General features: G+C 40.5%; 1 protein-coding gene across 5 annotated transcripts in view; it reads left to right on the top strand.

The window, feature by feature from the left end:
- The window catches only part of SWT1 (SWT1 RNA endoribonuclease homolog), a 100,316-nt gene extending 88,457 nt beyond the window's left edge, over positions 1–11,859 (top strand). For 4 of the 5 annotated variants that reach the window (XM_078078050.1, XM_078078051.1, XM_078078048.1 and 1 more), the window contains one exon: positions 11,222–11,859. In XM_078078050.1, coding sequence (XP_077934176.1) covers positions 11,222–11,348 — 127 coding nt within the window. In that variant the 3' untranslated portion in view covers positions 11,349–11,859. The remainder of the gene's footprint in view (positions 1–11,221) is intronic. The other variant, XR_013449860.1, reaches the window with a different exon arrangement.
- Positions 11,860–15,160: the final 3,301 nt, after the last annotated feature.

Below are 15,160 nucleotides of genomic sequence, written 5' to 3'. Positions count from 1 at the left end.
AAAAAAAAAACTTAATAAGAGATACATTAAAAAAAGAAGATAGGAACCTAATCAAAATGGCACCAGTTTTACACATGTTAAATGGTTAAGAAATATGTCAACGTGATGATAAATCTGACCCTTTTTGTTGAAAAAGAGTCAGAGTTTGCTGGTGGAAGTGGTCCTTGGAAGGCTTGCAGCTTGTGGGTCAGTGGGATGTGGTGGAAGGAAGGTTATCTGAAACTGAATGTAAAGTTGCAACACCCGATGTGAATGAGGTTCTGGTACATGTTTAAAGTGTGTGCGTGTGTGTGTGTGGTGCATTGCTAAGTAGCTTGCTTCAGCTGGGTAGTTTTCTCTGTTCCTCTGAAATTACATATGAGAAAGTGTGAAATCTGCACCATGCTCAGGTTGTTCTCTAATGGACCAGCGGTGTTGGAACAAGTTCCTGCTGTAGCAGGACTGACCGTGCTTTCACTCTGTGTGAGTTACCACTGCTGTCACTCAGCCGCAGCTCAGTTGCGAGTTTTAACTTGCACACAAATCTGCGTTGCTCTAAAATTTTATGAGCAGGTACAGCGAGTGTTAACTATCAGCACTGTTAACTATCAGTGCTTCTGTGAAACTCTAGATTGATAAATTTATTTGATATCAAGACACAAGGATTGATAATTAGGCACAAATGTTACTAAGTACAGCTATGAAAGCTCATTTACTCATTAGATTAAGTTTTCCAAGAAGATCTAAAACCATTGGGCATGCGTAGTCTGTAGTAGCTGGGGGTGAAAATGATTTTTTTTACCTTAATCTTCAGACTGTCAATCAGTTACACTCTTCTTATAGATCTTAACAGATAGGCCACATTTAAAGGTTTGTGTAGATGAGATTTGTGTCAAAAATATAACATCTGTTGGAGCGCCTGGGTGGCTCAGTCAGTTAAGCGTCCAGCTCTTGATTTCTGCTCAAGTCATGATCTCAGGGTCGTGAGATCAAGTCCCACGTTGGGCTCTGTGCTGGGCGTGGAGCCTGCTTAAGATTCTCTCTCTCCCTCTGCTCCCCGCCCCTCCCACTGCACCCCCTCCCCCACTCACTCTCTCTCACCCTCCCATAAATAAATAAATATAAATATAAATAAAATAATATCTGTCAAACTAAACAATACATTAAAAAAAATCATTCACCACGATCACGTGGGATTTATTCCAGGGTTGTGAGAGTGGTTCAATATTCGCAAATCAACTTACTACATCACATCAATAAGAGAAAGGATAAGAACCATATGATTATTTCAACAGACACAGAAAAAGCAATTGACAAACTACAACATCGATTCATGATAAAAACCCTCAACAAAGTAGGTTTAGAGGGAACATAACTCAACATAAAGGCTATGAAAAACAGACAGCTAACATCATCCTCAATGGGGGAGAAACTGAGCTTTACCCCTAAGGTCGGGAACAAGACACTTTTTTTTTTTTCTTAAAGATTTTATTTATTTGGGGGACGGAGAGGGAGAGAGAGAGCGCGTGCGTTGGAAGATGAGCAGGCAGAGGGGGAGGGAGAAGCAGGCTCCCAGGGAGCCAGATGCAGAGCTCGATCCCAGCACCCCAAGATCATTACCTGAGCTGAAGGCAGCCGCTTAACCAACTAAGCCACCCAGGCACCCCAGGAACAAGACACTTTTATTAAACATAGTATTGGAAGTCCTAGCCACAGCAGTCAGACAACAAAAAGAAATAAAAGGCATCCAAATCGGCAAGGAAGAAGTCAAACTTTGACTATTTGCAGATGACATGATACTATATATATAGAAAACCCTAAGGAATCCACCAAAAAACTGCTAGAACTGACAAATGAATTCAGTAAAGTCACAGGATACAAAATCAATATATAGAAATCTGTTGCATTTCTGTACATTAATAAGCAGCAGCAAGAGAAATTTAGAAAACGATCCCATTTACAGTTGCACCAAAAACCGTAAGGTACCTAGGAATAAACCTAACCAAAGGGGTGAAAGACCTGTACTCTGAAAACTATAAAACACTGATGAAAGAAATTGAAGATGACACAAAGAAATGGAAAGACATTCTATGCTCATGGACTGGAAGAACAAATACTGTTCAAATGTCTATATTACCCAAAGCAGTCTACACATTTAATACAATGCCTATCAAAATACCAACAGCATTTTTCACAGAGCTAGAACAAACAAAATTTGTACGGAACCACAAAAGACCCTGAATAACAAAGCAATCTTGAAAAAGAAAAGCAAAGCTGGAGAAATCACAGTTTTGGACTTCAAGTTATATCACAAAGCTGTAGTGATCAAGACGGTATGGTCCTGGCACAGAAACAGACACAGAGATCACTGGAACAGAATAGAGAGCCCAGAAATGAAGTGTATAAGTATATGGTCAATTACTCTTCGACAAAGCAGGAAAGAATGTCCAATGGGAAAAAGTCTCATCAACAAATGGTGTTGGGAAAACTGGACCACTTTCTTACACCATACATAAAAATAAATTCAAAATGGATTAAAGACCTAAATGTGAGACAGGAAACCATAAAAATCCTAGAAGAGAGCATAGGCAGTAATTTCTCTGACATTGGCCTTAGCAGTGTTTTCTAGATATGTCTCCTGAGACAAGGGAAACAAAAGCAAAAATAAATTATTGGGACTACATCAAAATAAAAAGATTCTGACAGCAAAAGAAACAACAAACCTGAAAGCCTACTGAATAGGGTAAGATATTTGCAAATGACATAACCAATGATATATAAATGTTAATGATAAATGTTAATGATATATAAGTGTTAATATCCAAAATATATAAAGAACTTATAAAACTTAATACCCAAAAAACAAATAATCCAGTTAAAAGATGGGCAGAAGACATGAACAGACATTTCTCCAAAGAAGACATACAGATGGCCAATAGACACATGAAAAGATGCTCAACATCACTCAGGGAAATGCAAATCAAAACGACGAGATACCACCTCACAGCTGTCAGAATGGTTAAAATCAAAAATACAAGAAACAAATCAGGTGTTGATGAGGATATGGAGAAAAAGCAACACTCATGTACTGTTGGTGGGAATGGAAACTGGGTGCGGCCACTGTGGAAAACAGTATGGAGGTTTCTCATAGAACTACCCTATGATCCAGTAATCGCACTACTGGGTATTTACCCAAAGAATACAAGGTCACTAATTCAAAGGAGGGATACCTGCACCACCCCTATGTTTATTGCAACATTATTTACAATAGCCAAGATATGGAAACAGCCTCAGTGTCCATCAATAGATGAATCGATAAAGAAGATATGATATATACATATATATTACTCGGCCATCAAAAAGAGTGAAATCTTGTCATTTGCAATGCCATGGATGGAGCTAGAGAGTATCATGCTAAGTGAAAAAAGTCAGAGAAAGACAAATACCATATGATTTCACTCATGTGGATTTAAGAAACAAATGAGCAAAGGGAAAAAGAGACAAATCAAGAAATAGACTCTTAACTATAGAGAACAAACTGATGTCACCAGGGGGAGGTAGGTGGGGGAATGGGTTAAATATGTGATGGGGATGAAGGAGTGCACTTGTGATGAGCACTGGGTGATGTATGGAAGTGTTGAATCACTAAATTGTTCATCTGAAAATAATATTACACTGTATGTTAACTAACTGGAATTAAAACTTAAAATATATAATGTCTGTAAACCATGGCCAGTATTTTTGAGTTGGGCACTTAACCAACTGAGCCACCCAGACACCCCAACCTTGGCCATATTTGTGAAGGTATAGAAAGCTCACTGTGGATAACTTGGAGGGCAGAGTCCCTTGCAGGACAGTTCCAATCAGATGTCTAAGATTATTTTGACTTCACTTTACTGTTGGAATAGTTGGGAGTTTTTTTTGTGGGGGTGGTACTGGGATCAAAGTTGAATATTCAGAGTTAAAGTAATTGTACCTGGTTTTTTCTTCTTTGTTTTCTTGTCATTTATTTTGTCAGGGATTTGAACTATGATGTCAATTAATAAGCTCCCTCTTAAACCCAAAAGGACGATTTTGAAGAGAAATGAAATATATCTAATATCTTGAATGCACAGAAAAATGGCGACCGCTACTTAGCAGGCTTTTGGTGAAGAGCTTTTAGATTTGTTACTCTGCTGTTTGTTTTGAAATTATGTGCTGTCTCCATAGTGACCAGTAGCTCTCACACTCGCCTCAGGTGTGCTCCAGGGCTCATGGTTTTCAAATAAGCTGCCAAAAGAGAGAGGTTCTTTTGGTTTCTGTGGCTCATACTAAACATAGGGCCAGATGCACCAGATGGAAGGTGGCAGTTTTCCTGGGACATGGAGGTGGAAACAGAAAAATGACTTAACTTAGTAAAAAAACTTTACTAATCTGGTTTTTTTTTTTTTTATTTATAAAGTGTTCGTTGTGAAGGAGGAGACTGTTTTGATGTGCCCAACACCACATTTATTGCAACAGAGAAGTAATTAAATAGCTCAAGAACAGAAAACTATCTCATAGGTTCAGATAAAGCAAGGAAATAAGGTTTCGGATTGCAAGTAGCTTTGATCAAATGTTGAATTCCATGACCCAGCAGATAGAACCTTGGTGTTTATATCTATAAATAAGTTTGTGTTTTGTGTTCTGTAGTTTGTAGAGTCTTCCACAGAGCTTTTATGCTTGTGCTGCTGCTTACCCTGAGCAGAGGAGGAGCTGGCCTAGAAAATCCAGGATGGTAAATTAACAAGTGTATCAAGTAGATGACCAAACAAGGATCCTGGGTGATAAGATAGCTTTTATATATATGAGAAATAAGTTAGCTGCAGTATGTAATTCGCTTTGTTTGCCTTGAGAGCTCTCAAGCCGTGTGCTCTAGCATGTTGGCGAGGCAAGCCTCAAAGGTCATTTTTTCTTGTATGAAATGCCAGTTAGTTTGTGACATCAGTGTCTAAAGTAACTGGCGTAGGCAAACAGTATGCCGCCTAACCCAGCCTGTGAGTCAGAAGCTGCTTGCTTTTCCTTGTGGCAGGTGCTTTTGGGAATGACTGCTTTCTGATGCCAGGAAGCAACTCTGTGGTAGTATCTTCTAGATTACATTAGAGTAGTAGTGCACTTACATGCGGTTCCTGCACCTGAGTATCAGCATCACCTGGGAACTTGCAAGAAATGCAGACTCGACGGCTCCACCCTGGACCTTCTGCATCAGAAACTCTGCAGAGGAGGGGAGCCCAGCCGTCTGTGTTGTCCGTCCCTCCAGGAGACGTTCAAGTTTGAGAATCCCTGCATTAAATTAATGACCTGGTCTGTCCAAGAAGCCTTAGACAGAAAAAAGCCTTGGCCAAGAGCTTTTAGGTTTGTTACTGCATTTAGTGCATTCACTCTCTTGTGCAGTGGTCACCTGTCTCCCGTCCTGAGACATTCCTGTCGCCCCAGAGGGAAGTTCCTTGCCCAGCAGGCAGTCATCCCGTGTTCCTCCCTTCCCCCAGACCCTGGCAACCTCTCATGGATTTGTCTATTTTGAATGTCTCTTACAAATAGAATCATACGACACATGACCTTTTGTATCTGGTGTCTTTGACTTAGCCTGATATTTTTTGAGGTTCATCTACATTGTAGCCTGTGTATTTCGCTGCTTTTTCTGGCTGAGCGAAACTCTGTTGTACGCGCAGGCCACGTTTTGTTTATCTGCTCCTCTGTTGATGGACATCAGGATTGTTTCCACTTTGGGGCTCTTATGAATAGTGTTGCTATTTGTCTACAAGTATTTGTTTGAATTCTTCCAATTCCTTCACATTTTGGGGGTAGATCCCTGAGAGTGGAATTCTGTGTTTAACTTTTTGAGGAGCTACCGCCTTTTTTCCACAGCAGTATTTTACCTCCCCACCAGCAGTACATGAGGGTTCCAGTTTTTCTGGATCCTTGACAAAATTTATTTTCCTTTTTTTTTTTTTTTTGGTTTCCGGCTGTCCAGATGAGTGTGAAGTATGACCTCGTTGTGATTTTGATTTGTAGTTGCTTAAGTACTGATGATGTGGAGCGCCTTTCCGTGTGCTTATTGGCTCTTTGTCTGTCTTTGGAGAAATGTCTCTGTAAGTCCTTTGCGCATTTTTCAGTGGGTTGTTTTCTTGCTGTTGTTGAGTTATAAGAAGTCTTTATGAGGGGGGCACCTGGGTGGCTCAGTCAGTTAGGCGTCTGCCTTCGGCTCAGGTCATGATCCCAGGATCCTGGGATCGAGCCCCGCATCGGGCTTCCTGCTCCGCGGGAAGCCTGCTTCTTCCTCTCCTACTCCCCCTGCTTGTGTTCCCTCTCTCGCTGTGTCTCTCTCTGTCAAATAAATGAAATATTAAAAAAAAAAAAAAGTCTTTATGAGGAATCTGGCTCCACACCAAAATCCTATGTGTGATCTTCCAGGCCTGACCCTAGGCAGTTACAAGGCTTTGTCTGGCAGGCTCCCCTGGGGAAAGCTGCCTTCCCCATAGCAGATTTGGCACACAGCCAGCGTGTTGCTCTCTTCTGGAGGGGGTTGCAGGCAATGCTTAGGCCCCCTGCCCCTGAGCTTACGTGCAAATCTGCATTCCTAGCTCAGGCTTCCATTTGTTGGCCTCCTTACTGGGGGCTCTGGCTGAGGCACCTCTCAGGCACTTCTGCTGAGAATGTTTTGGAGGCCTTGGCTGAGGTATTTTTCTCCACTCTGACCCAATGCTTTTCTACTCCTAGCTCTTTTCCTTTGCTGTGTTCTGAATGTTTGTGTCCCTCCCAAATTCATATGTTGAAATCCTGTTGCTCAATGCCATGGTCTTAGAAGGTGGGGCCTTTGGGAGGTGATTAGGTCATGAGGGTAGAGCCCTCATGAATGGAGTTAATGCTTATAAGAGGGTGCTCACCAGAATGTGACCATGATGGAGGCTTGATCTTGTGCTTCCAGTCTCCAGAACTGTGAGAAATAAATTTCTGTTGTTTATAAGCCACCCCATCTTGGTATTTTGTTCTAGCAGCGTAAATGAACTACGACCCCCACCTCTTAGTCCCCTGGGTCCATGAAGAGATAGGAGCCTTAGTTTAGGGATCCTCAGCAATGAGATGATGTCCCCCGCACTGCATATCATCTCGCCCTAACTCCGTGCCATTCTATAAGGAAAAATGGAGCAAGAGGGAACTGGCACCTTTAATTTTGTCTCTCTCTTTTTAAGATTTTATTTATTTATTTGACACCGAGACAGAGAGAGAGCACAAGCAGGGGGAGCGGCAGGCAGAGGGAGAGGGAGAAGCAGGCTCCCCAATGAGCAGGGAACCCAATGCGGGGGCTCGATCCCAGGACCCCAGAATCATGACCTGAGCCGAAGGCAGTCGCTTAATTGGCTGAGCCACCCAGGCGCCCCTAGTTTTGTCTCTTGTTTGCAGTGTCACAGTAAATGAAAAAGGTTGATTTTACTTTCAGTTTGGCTTATTGTCCTTACTAACCACCGTGGTACCTGGCAGCTTGACATGTTATATGTTCTGGGTATTAGACCCCATCAGATTTATAATTTGCAAATATTTTCTTTCTGTACATTCTCTTTTCACTTCTTTGATAGCATCCTTTGACATACACGAATTTTTAAATTTGATGAAGTCCAATTCATGTGTTTTTTCTTGTATTGCTTGGGCTTTTGGCATAATATCTAAGATTCCACTGCCAAAGCTAAGCTCATGAGTGTTTTTTTCTTAGAATTTTATAGTTTTAGCTCTTACAGTTAGGTCATTGATGCATTTTTGAGTTAATTTTTGTATATGATGTGAGGTAGGGGTCTGACTTCATTCATTTGCGTGTGGATATCAAGTTGTCCTAGCACCAAATGTTGAAGAGACTGTTTTTTTTCCCATTGAATGATCTTGGCACCCTTGTTGAAAATCAGTTGATCATGTATGTGAGATTCATTTCTGGGCTTTAAGTTTGTTCCATTGGTCTGTATGTCTGTCCGTATGCCAGTACCGCTGTTTTGATTAAAGTTGCTTTGTGTTTTGAGTTTTCAAAATTGGGAAGTTTGAGTCCTCTAAACATTGTTTTTCTTTTTCAAGATTTGACTATTTGGGGTTCCTTGCAATTCTATGTGAATATTAGGATCAGTTTTATAAAAAAAGATTGGGACTTTGATAAGGATTTCATTGACTGTGTAGATTGCTTTGGGGAGTATTATTGTCTTCCAGTCCACAAGCATGGTATGCCACTAATTTAGGTCTTCAATTTCTTTTGGCAGTGTTTTATGGTTTTTAGTGCACAAGTCTTGTGCCTCTTTAGTTAAACTTATTTCTAAGTATTTTAATTTTTTTCATGCTATTGTAAATGGAATTGTTTTCTTCATTTCCTTTTCTAATTGTTCATTTCTAGTGTATAGAGATGCAGTTGGGGTGCCTGGGTGGCTCAGTCAGTTAAGCATCTGACTCTTGGTTTTGGTTCAGGTGATGATCTTAGCGTCCTGCGATTGAGCCCTGTGTGGGGCTCTGCACTCAGCACAGAGTCTGCTTGAGATTCTCTCTCCCTCTCCCTCTCCCCCACTTGCTCTTGCTCTCTCAATAAAATAAATCTTAAAAAAAAATGCAATTGATTTTTTTGTGTGTTGATCTTTTATTTTGCAACTTTATTGAATTAGTTTATTCTAAGAGGTACTTTGTGGATTCTTTAGGATCTATAGAGATAATTTTACTCCTTTGTTTATAATTTGTATGCTTATTATTTGTTTTGTGTGCCTAATTGCTCTGGCTAAAATTTCCAGGACAGTGTTGAATAGAAGTGGTGATATGTGGGCATCCTTGTCTTGTTCCCGATTTTAGGGGGAAAGCTTTTAGTCTTTACCATTGAATATGATGTTAGCTATTATATACTATTTTTATATTAGCGTTACATTGTGTATTCCATTTTTCTTTCATTTGAGATACACACTGCAAATAAATAGAAAAGTTCAGAGAGTTGTAAAACAAATATCCATTGTAGACTCTCTTCTTGTACCTAGAAAGAGTTTTGGAAAAACTGCATCAAATATTGTCATTAGATCACTTAAGGTCACTATTGCCATGCCATCTTGACAAAATTAGCCATGAAAAAGAATCAAATAACCACTAAAATTATTTTTAAATTGATTTGGTCAAATTTCCAGTTTATTTTGACCTATCTGAGATTTGGTCAAAGCGAGTTTGATACCCATGATAGGACAATTTAGAGAAACTGGCAGTTTTGTAGAATTACAGAACTAGAAGCAACCTCCAGTCTTGAGCTCTGTTCCAGAACAGATTAGGAGTTGGGATTGTTTAGTTTACAAAAGAGAAATAGGATCACTGTAAGAGAGAAAATACTTGTAGTATTAGAGAATGACTTTTTTTTTTTTTTAATTTAGGCTACTCATGTCAGAAAATGGGTTTTTTTTAGGTCCAAGGGAGAACTTTCTAGAAGTTAAGAGATATGAAATGGGCTACCTCTCACAGTTGTGTGTGCTCTCACAACTTGGTGAAAGCCAACATGATATGACTCACCAGAAATGCTGCAGAGGCATTAAGGTGCCCCCACATCTAATATTCTGCCATTCTACATATAAGCCCTGGGGATAAGGAACTTAAGAATTCCTGTCATAATACAGTAGAGACCAAACATACACAATGAAAAACACGTGATACTTTCCTCAGTCAGCAATGACAACTTGCTGCAGGAGAGAGAATCTGGAGGGGATAATCCCTTGTGAGAATGCTGACTCACACAGATGAAGAAACCAGACGCCAGTTGGATGAAAAGAGACAGAGATCACCTCTTAACTCTGAGGGGAGGGGAAGAAAGAAAGAAGACAAGACACAGAGATAGATTCAAGTCTAGTTACTAAAGGAGGTTTTTTTTTTTTTTCCACATTGGAATAAATCACCAAGAGCAGGAATGGGCCCTTTTTGTTTCATTTTTAAGTTTTTGAGAAAACTTAACGTTAGATACGTTATGAGAAAACTAATGACAATATTTGTTGCAGTTTTTCTAAAATTCTTTCTAGGTACAAGAAGAAAATCTACAATGGTTATTTGTTTTACAACATCTCTCCTATTTGGGGATCTCTTAGGGTCTTCCAAAAATCGTTTTCTGAGTAGTTAGGAAGAATTGACAGCAACATAACACTAATTTTAAGCACTGTAAATATAGGAAGCAGGACTAGAGCAACACAGAGCCAAAAGTCAGGTTTTAATCAGTGTCAAAGAAACCACACATCTTGAGGAACTGAGGCTGCTCAAAATGTGGTATATTTCCTTTTGCTATCACTACTTACTACCTCTCATCCTAATCCCTGAGTTCTGAAGGGGGCGTCAGTGGAGAGAAGTGGCTAGTGGTCCTCCCCAACACCGTGGAGATGGCCCAGAGCATCTTAGAAGCCAAGGAAGTAATACAGTGTAATTTACATTTAAAAACCTGCCATTTTTCCAATACCTAATGTGCCAGATGCTTCAACTGGCTATTCTTCATGAGCTTATATAGACCATCTCCCAGTAGATTTAAATAGGTTTCCATGAGATTTGGACTCCAGACACCAGATATAATGGGTTGGTGCTCTGATGACTTACAGATCCCACAGTTTGTAGGCCCAAGTCAGCTTTTGAGACAGGCTAGGCTTAGTCTTAGGTAAAACTCTGAGTAGGCATGGCTTATAATAGGCATCACTCCCTGCTTCCCTACCTCTGGCTCAGAGTAATTAGCTAGTATTCATTTGTTAATTTAGCAGTTCTTTTTAAGAACTGAAGCTCTATCAACTTGCTATCTCCTCTCCATTATCTGCTCCTGTCCGGAGGTGCATTCTCTTAGTATCCTCCAGGCTACCTGTTCTTTAGTTAAGACAAAAACCTGTGATCTAGGCTACAGCATTGCTTATGCTTTGGATTAGAACACTGTGACATCAGCCCGTCTCCTGCTGGGAGAAGTCCTTCAGAGACCATACAAAGGACTTTTTAAGCATCCAACTTGGCTTGTTTGCAGCAGGTCTGCCATGGGAACTCCTGAATTCTAGGAATTGCACCAAGATCTTCTTCATGTTGACTGTCTGAGAATCTGTGCTACTAAGTGCTTGTCTCCCCATGTTGTTTTGTCTGTGCTAAGAAACTACAACTCTCAACTATCAAAGAATGTATTTCAAATCCCAGTGTTATCCTGTTGTGTTAAGATTTTTTCATTTATCTGACTAGCTGTCTTGCAGTGATTTAACATTTCTTTATCCCCTAGGGAAAAGTTAACCATTGGATGCCGCCAACTGGTCGAGATGGAATATTCCATGCAGCAGTGCAATGCATCTGTCTATATGGAAGCCCAAAACAGGGACTCTCTCTCAACCCTAAGCATGGGTCCGTGACCAGAGACACTTCCAAACCTCCAGAAAGAATTAGGACATGGCCATGCTCACCCTGCTGCACAAATGAAATCTTACCCTGGTATGTTTTATGATCAAACTACCTTCCCTATCGACCTGATGAACTAACACACATCCCTTCCACTTCCCCTAAGGTAATGTAAGTAGAATTTGACTTCAGCTCCTACTTGCTATATAGTTTCTTCTCTTCTTCCCTGGGTTTGTCACTTTTCAGTGCATTTCTAATGGGAAGAGCAGGGGAGACCTCTATACTGATTTTTCCCTTACATGTGAAGCAGCATGGATTTATGGGATCAGGTGGCAGGGATTCATATTTGCCCCTAGCTAAACCAAGTGTTTAACTGACTTCTTATTTAGTTATAGAGTAAGTTGGAAATCCTTGTTTACTAGAGTATATTATGCTTTTGTTAATACATTATATTAAATCTAATTTCCTATTCTATGATAAATGTTAATTTATTTTTTACAAAACAATAAATTTTATTTTTAGTAAGATTTTGCCTTTTCATTTTACTTCCAAATTGTGTTTCTGAACTGTGTACAAGGTATGATGATAAAAGCAACTCTCTCCAATAAAAGAGAATCTACCCAGTATTCTCAGGGTCAGTCTGTGCAGGGCCGCCTGAGCTGTATGTTTGCATAGGAAGCCGCACCTCTACCTGGGGCTCCAGTGACATCCGGGATATGAGCCCTGTGGGAGAAGCTTCCAGAGGATCTTTGCTCTCTGCAAAAAACATCCCCCCCACCACCCCGAAGTTTTTTCAGATCTTTATCCCTCAGCTGCTTGTGGTGGTTGTTACTGGGTTTTGGTTCTGCTCTTGCTTCCCTCTCCTCTTCCCTCTTATCTTTTTAATATAGGTTGTGATTTTTAGGAAATTTCACTCCTGCACACTTTCACATATGCATATAGATATTTTACCTTAGTCTGTGTATCTTTTTATTTATTTGACAGAGACACAGTGAGAGAGGGAACACAAGCAGGGGGAGTGGGAGAGGGAGAAGCAAGCTTCCCACTGAGCAGGGAGCCCGATGTGGGGCTCGATCCCAGGGCCCTGGGACCATGACCTGAGCCGAAGGCAGGCGCTTAACGACTGAGCCACCCAGGTGCCCCGAAATGTCAGGTTTCTTTGTTGCTTTTTTTCTAATTGTAATCTTTTAAGATTTTTAATCTATCTTAATTTTATACTTTTACTATTATACTATACTTTTCTATTATACGATAGTATAATGCAGGACTTGGGGGTTCCCTCCCCCTCCCTCTTTCTTTTCTGGATCCCTCCTCTGGATTGAGATAACTCAGTTGACCTAAGCCTCATAAGCTCCACCTTGCAAAACACACATTTGTTTTGATAGAGATCCTTGGGAGAGGAACTTAAGAATTCTAAAATCTCCATTCTTCAGTATGTATGCCTATTGTATTTTGGGCAGAAGCCATCATAAGCATGCCAGTAGGGACAGATGAGGAAAGTCACACAGGGAAGGGCTCTCTACATAATGCTCTTGGCCTTGTCTTAGTGAGGAGTCATGAGGGGCATCCATGAGGATTATCCCAGCAAAGTTTCTGGCACCATTTTACACTAGCATTTTCCAATTTACTTTTACACAAAAGACCATCCACTTCCTTCCTGAGAGGACTAGGGAGGATCCTTTGGGTGTAGCCACCCCAGCAATTCCAGCATTCTGGGCCAAAGGAACGCTGGCTTAAGAATTGGGGTGTTGTGCCCTACTGGGATTTTGTTAGGCCCTGTAGCAGGCAATTGGGACTGCAGAGATTAGAACCTCACAGATGATGGTGAATTTCACTTTCCTCTTGTGGTTTTGCCTGTCACCTGAAAGACAAACTTGAAGCTCATTTCATCTTTTGACCATCACCTTGAGGGAGAAGAAATCTTTTCACTCTTTGAGCGTTGACCCAGATTTCTTTAGATGGTGTCTTGATCTACCTTCACTTGATCACTTTGTTCCTACTTTCTGACAACTCCCCCTAGCCCACCCATCCGTTGGAACACTTTTCAAGCATCCTTTTTCATCCCATGGGTCAGGATTTACTTCTTCTTAAGAGGGAATATCCCTATTGAAGAATCGAATACATCTTCCACTCTCAGTAAGTGATGCCACAGGCAAAGCCCTTTTCTGATTTAGATTGAACTGACAGGCCAGTCAGCCTCCCACCTGATGGTTCTTTGGCTGTTTTACCAATAAAACCCACTCCAGTGAAAATAACCCCATGAACTTGAACAGTTACCAGCTATGAAACTATAAGGTGAGGTGGCTCAGTGCCCCTAACTACAAACTGATGTCAGCATGCTATTCTTTAGTTCTAATCTTTCCTTAGCTTTTGCAGTTCTACTGTAGGCTGATGGTTATGGGCTAAACTACATTAGCTCAATATATAATCCTTGCAAGGCCAGTGGGAATCAAGGGTTCCCTGCTGGGATTTCCACCAAGGTAAAATATGGGTATGTCCTAGTCCCCCTTTTAGAGCCTTTTCCTTTAAAGGTTTGATACCTTTTGGGGGCACCTGGGTGGCTCAGTTAAGTGACTGACTCTTGGTTTCAGCTCAGGTCGTGATTTCAGGGTCCTGGTATTGAGCCCCGTGTTGGGCATGTGCTCAGCACAGAGCCTGCTTGTCCCTCTCCCTCTGCTCCTCTTCCTGTGCTAATAAATAAAATTAAAAAAAAAAAAAAAGTTTTTTAAAGGTTTGGTACCCTTTTGGTTAAGCTAGAAAGACAGAACTGTTTTTAAGTGTAGTTTTTTGAGTTTTGTCAGAACACAATCGCATCATCACCAGTATGATCAAGGTATGAATTCTATTGCTCTCCAAAGCTTCATCCTTTTTATTCCTAAGTAGTATTCCACTGTGTGGATGCACCAGTTTACCATTCCCCAGGTGGAAGGCTATTTGAGTTGACTTGGTAACTGAATAAAGCTGCTATATTCACATACAGGTTTCAGTGTGACAGGTTTTCATTTCACTTGGATCACTACCTAGGAAAGTGATTATGGTGTCATAGGGTATTTTGTCAGAAACTGCCAGTTTTCCGAAGTGACCTTACAATTTTGATGTCTCCAGCAATTTGAGTTTCGTTGACTTGCATCCCAACCATAATTTATTAAGTGTGTAATCTTAAATTTTCCTAATGATTTAGGATAGTGAACATCTTTTCATGTGCTTATTGGAATCCACTAATTTTCTTTGGTAAAGGATCTTGTTCCAATCTTTTGCCCATTTACTTTTTTTTTTTTTTTTAGTTGAGTTCTGGGTACCAATTATTATCAGGCATTTTCTTTCAAGCCTGGACCTTTAAAGACGGTACCACCTTTGAGACAAAACACTTGCTTAATGTAGAAGGTACCTACTTCAATTTTAAGAATTCTAAGATCTAGAGATCTTTTGATTTGGGAGTAGCCTTAATGGATAGCTGGCCTTGCTAATTACTGGACTATTTACATTTGGTAGGTACATTTCAACCTTTTAATACAGCAACTCCTATTCCTAACTTGCTGTGTATTTCAGTTCATCTTGTGTCATTCCCTCATTTCTCTTTCCTTCATCCAAGTTTGGTACTGTGTGTGCCTTTTTCCCAGGCTAAAATTACTCCCTTTGCTCACTTTGAGCAAATGTATTCAGATGTACACCCTTTATAGGTTCTTAAATTCCACAAGATATCAACCCTATACACACTTAGTAACTGAGCTTTTTGCTTCTCGCTCTTATTCAACCCTCAGTAAGGCATGGAGCTATTAATAGCAAAGTTTCAACATTCTGTTGGCCTTCGTGCTAGTACCTGTTG

Source organism: Halichoerus grypus, chromosome 7 (assembly GCF_964656455.1).
Source record: "Halichoerus grypus chromosome 7, mHalGry1.hap1.1, whole genome shotgun sequence".
Taxonomy (NCBI): domain Eukaryota; kingdom Metazoa; phylum Chordata; class Mammalia; order Carnivora; family Phocidae; genus Halichoerus; species Halichoerus grypus.
This window is presented reverse-complemented; position numbering and strand designations above follow the sequence as displayed.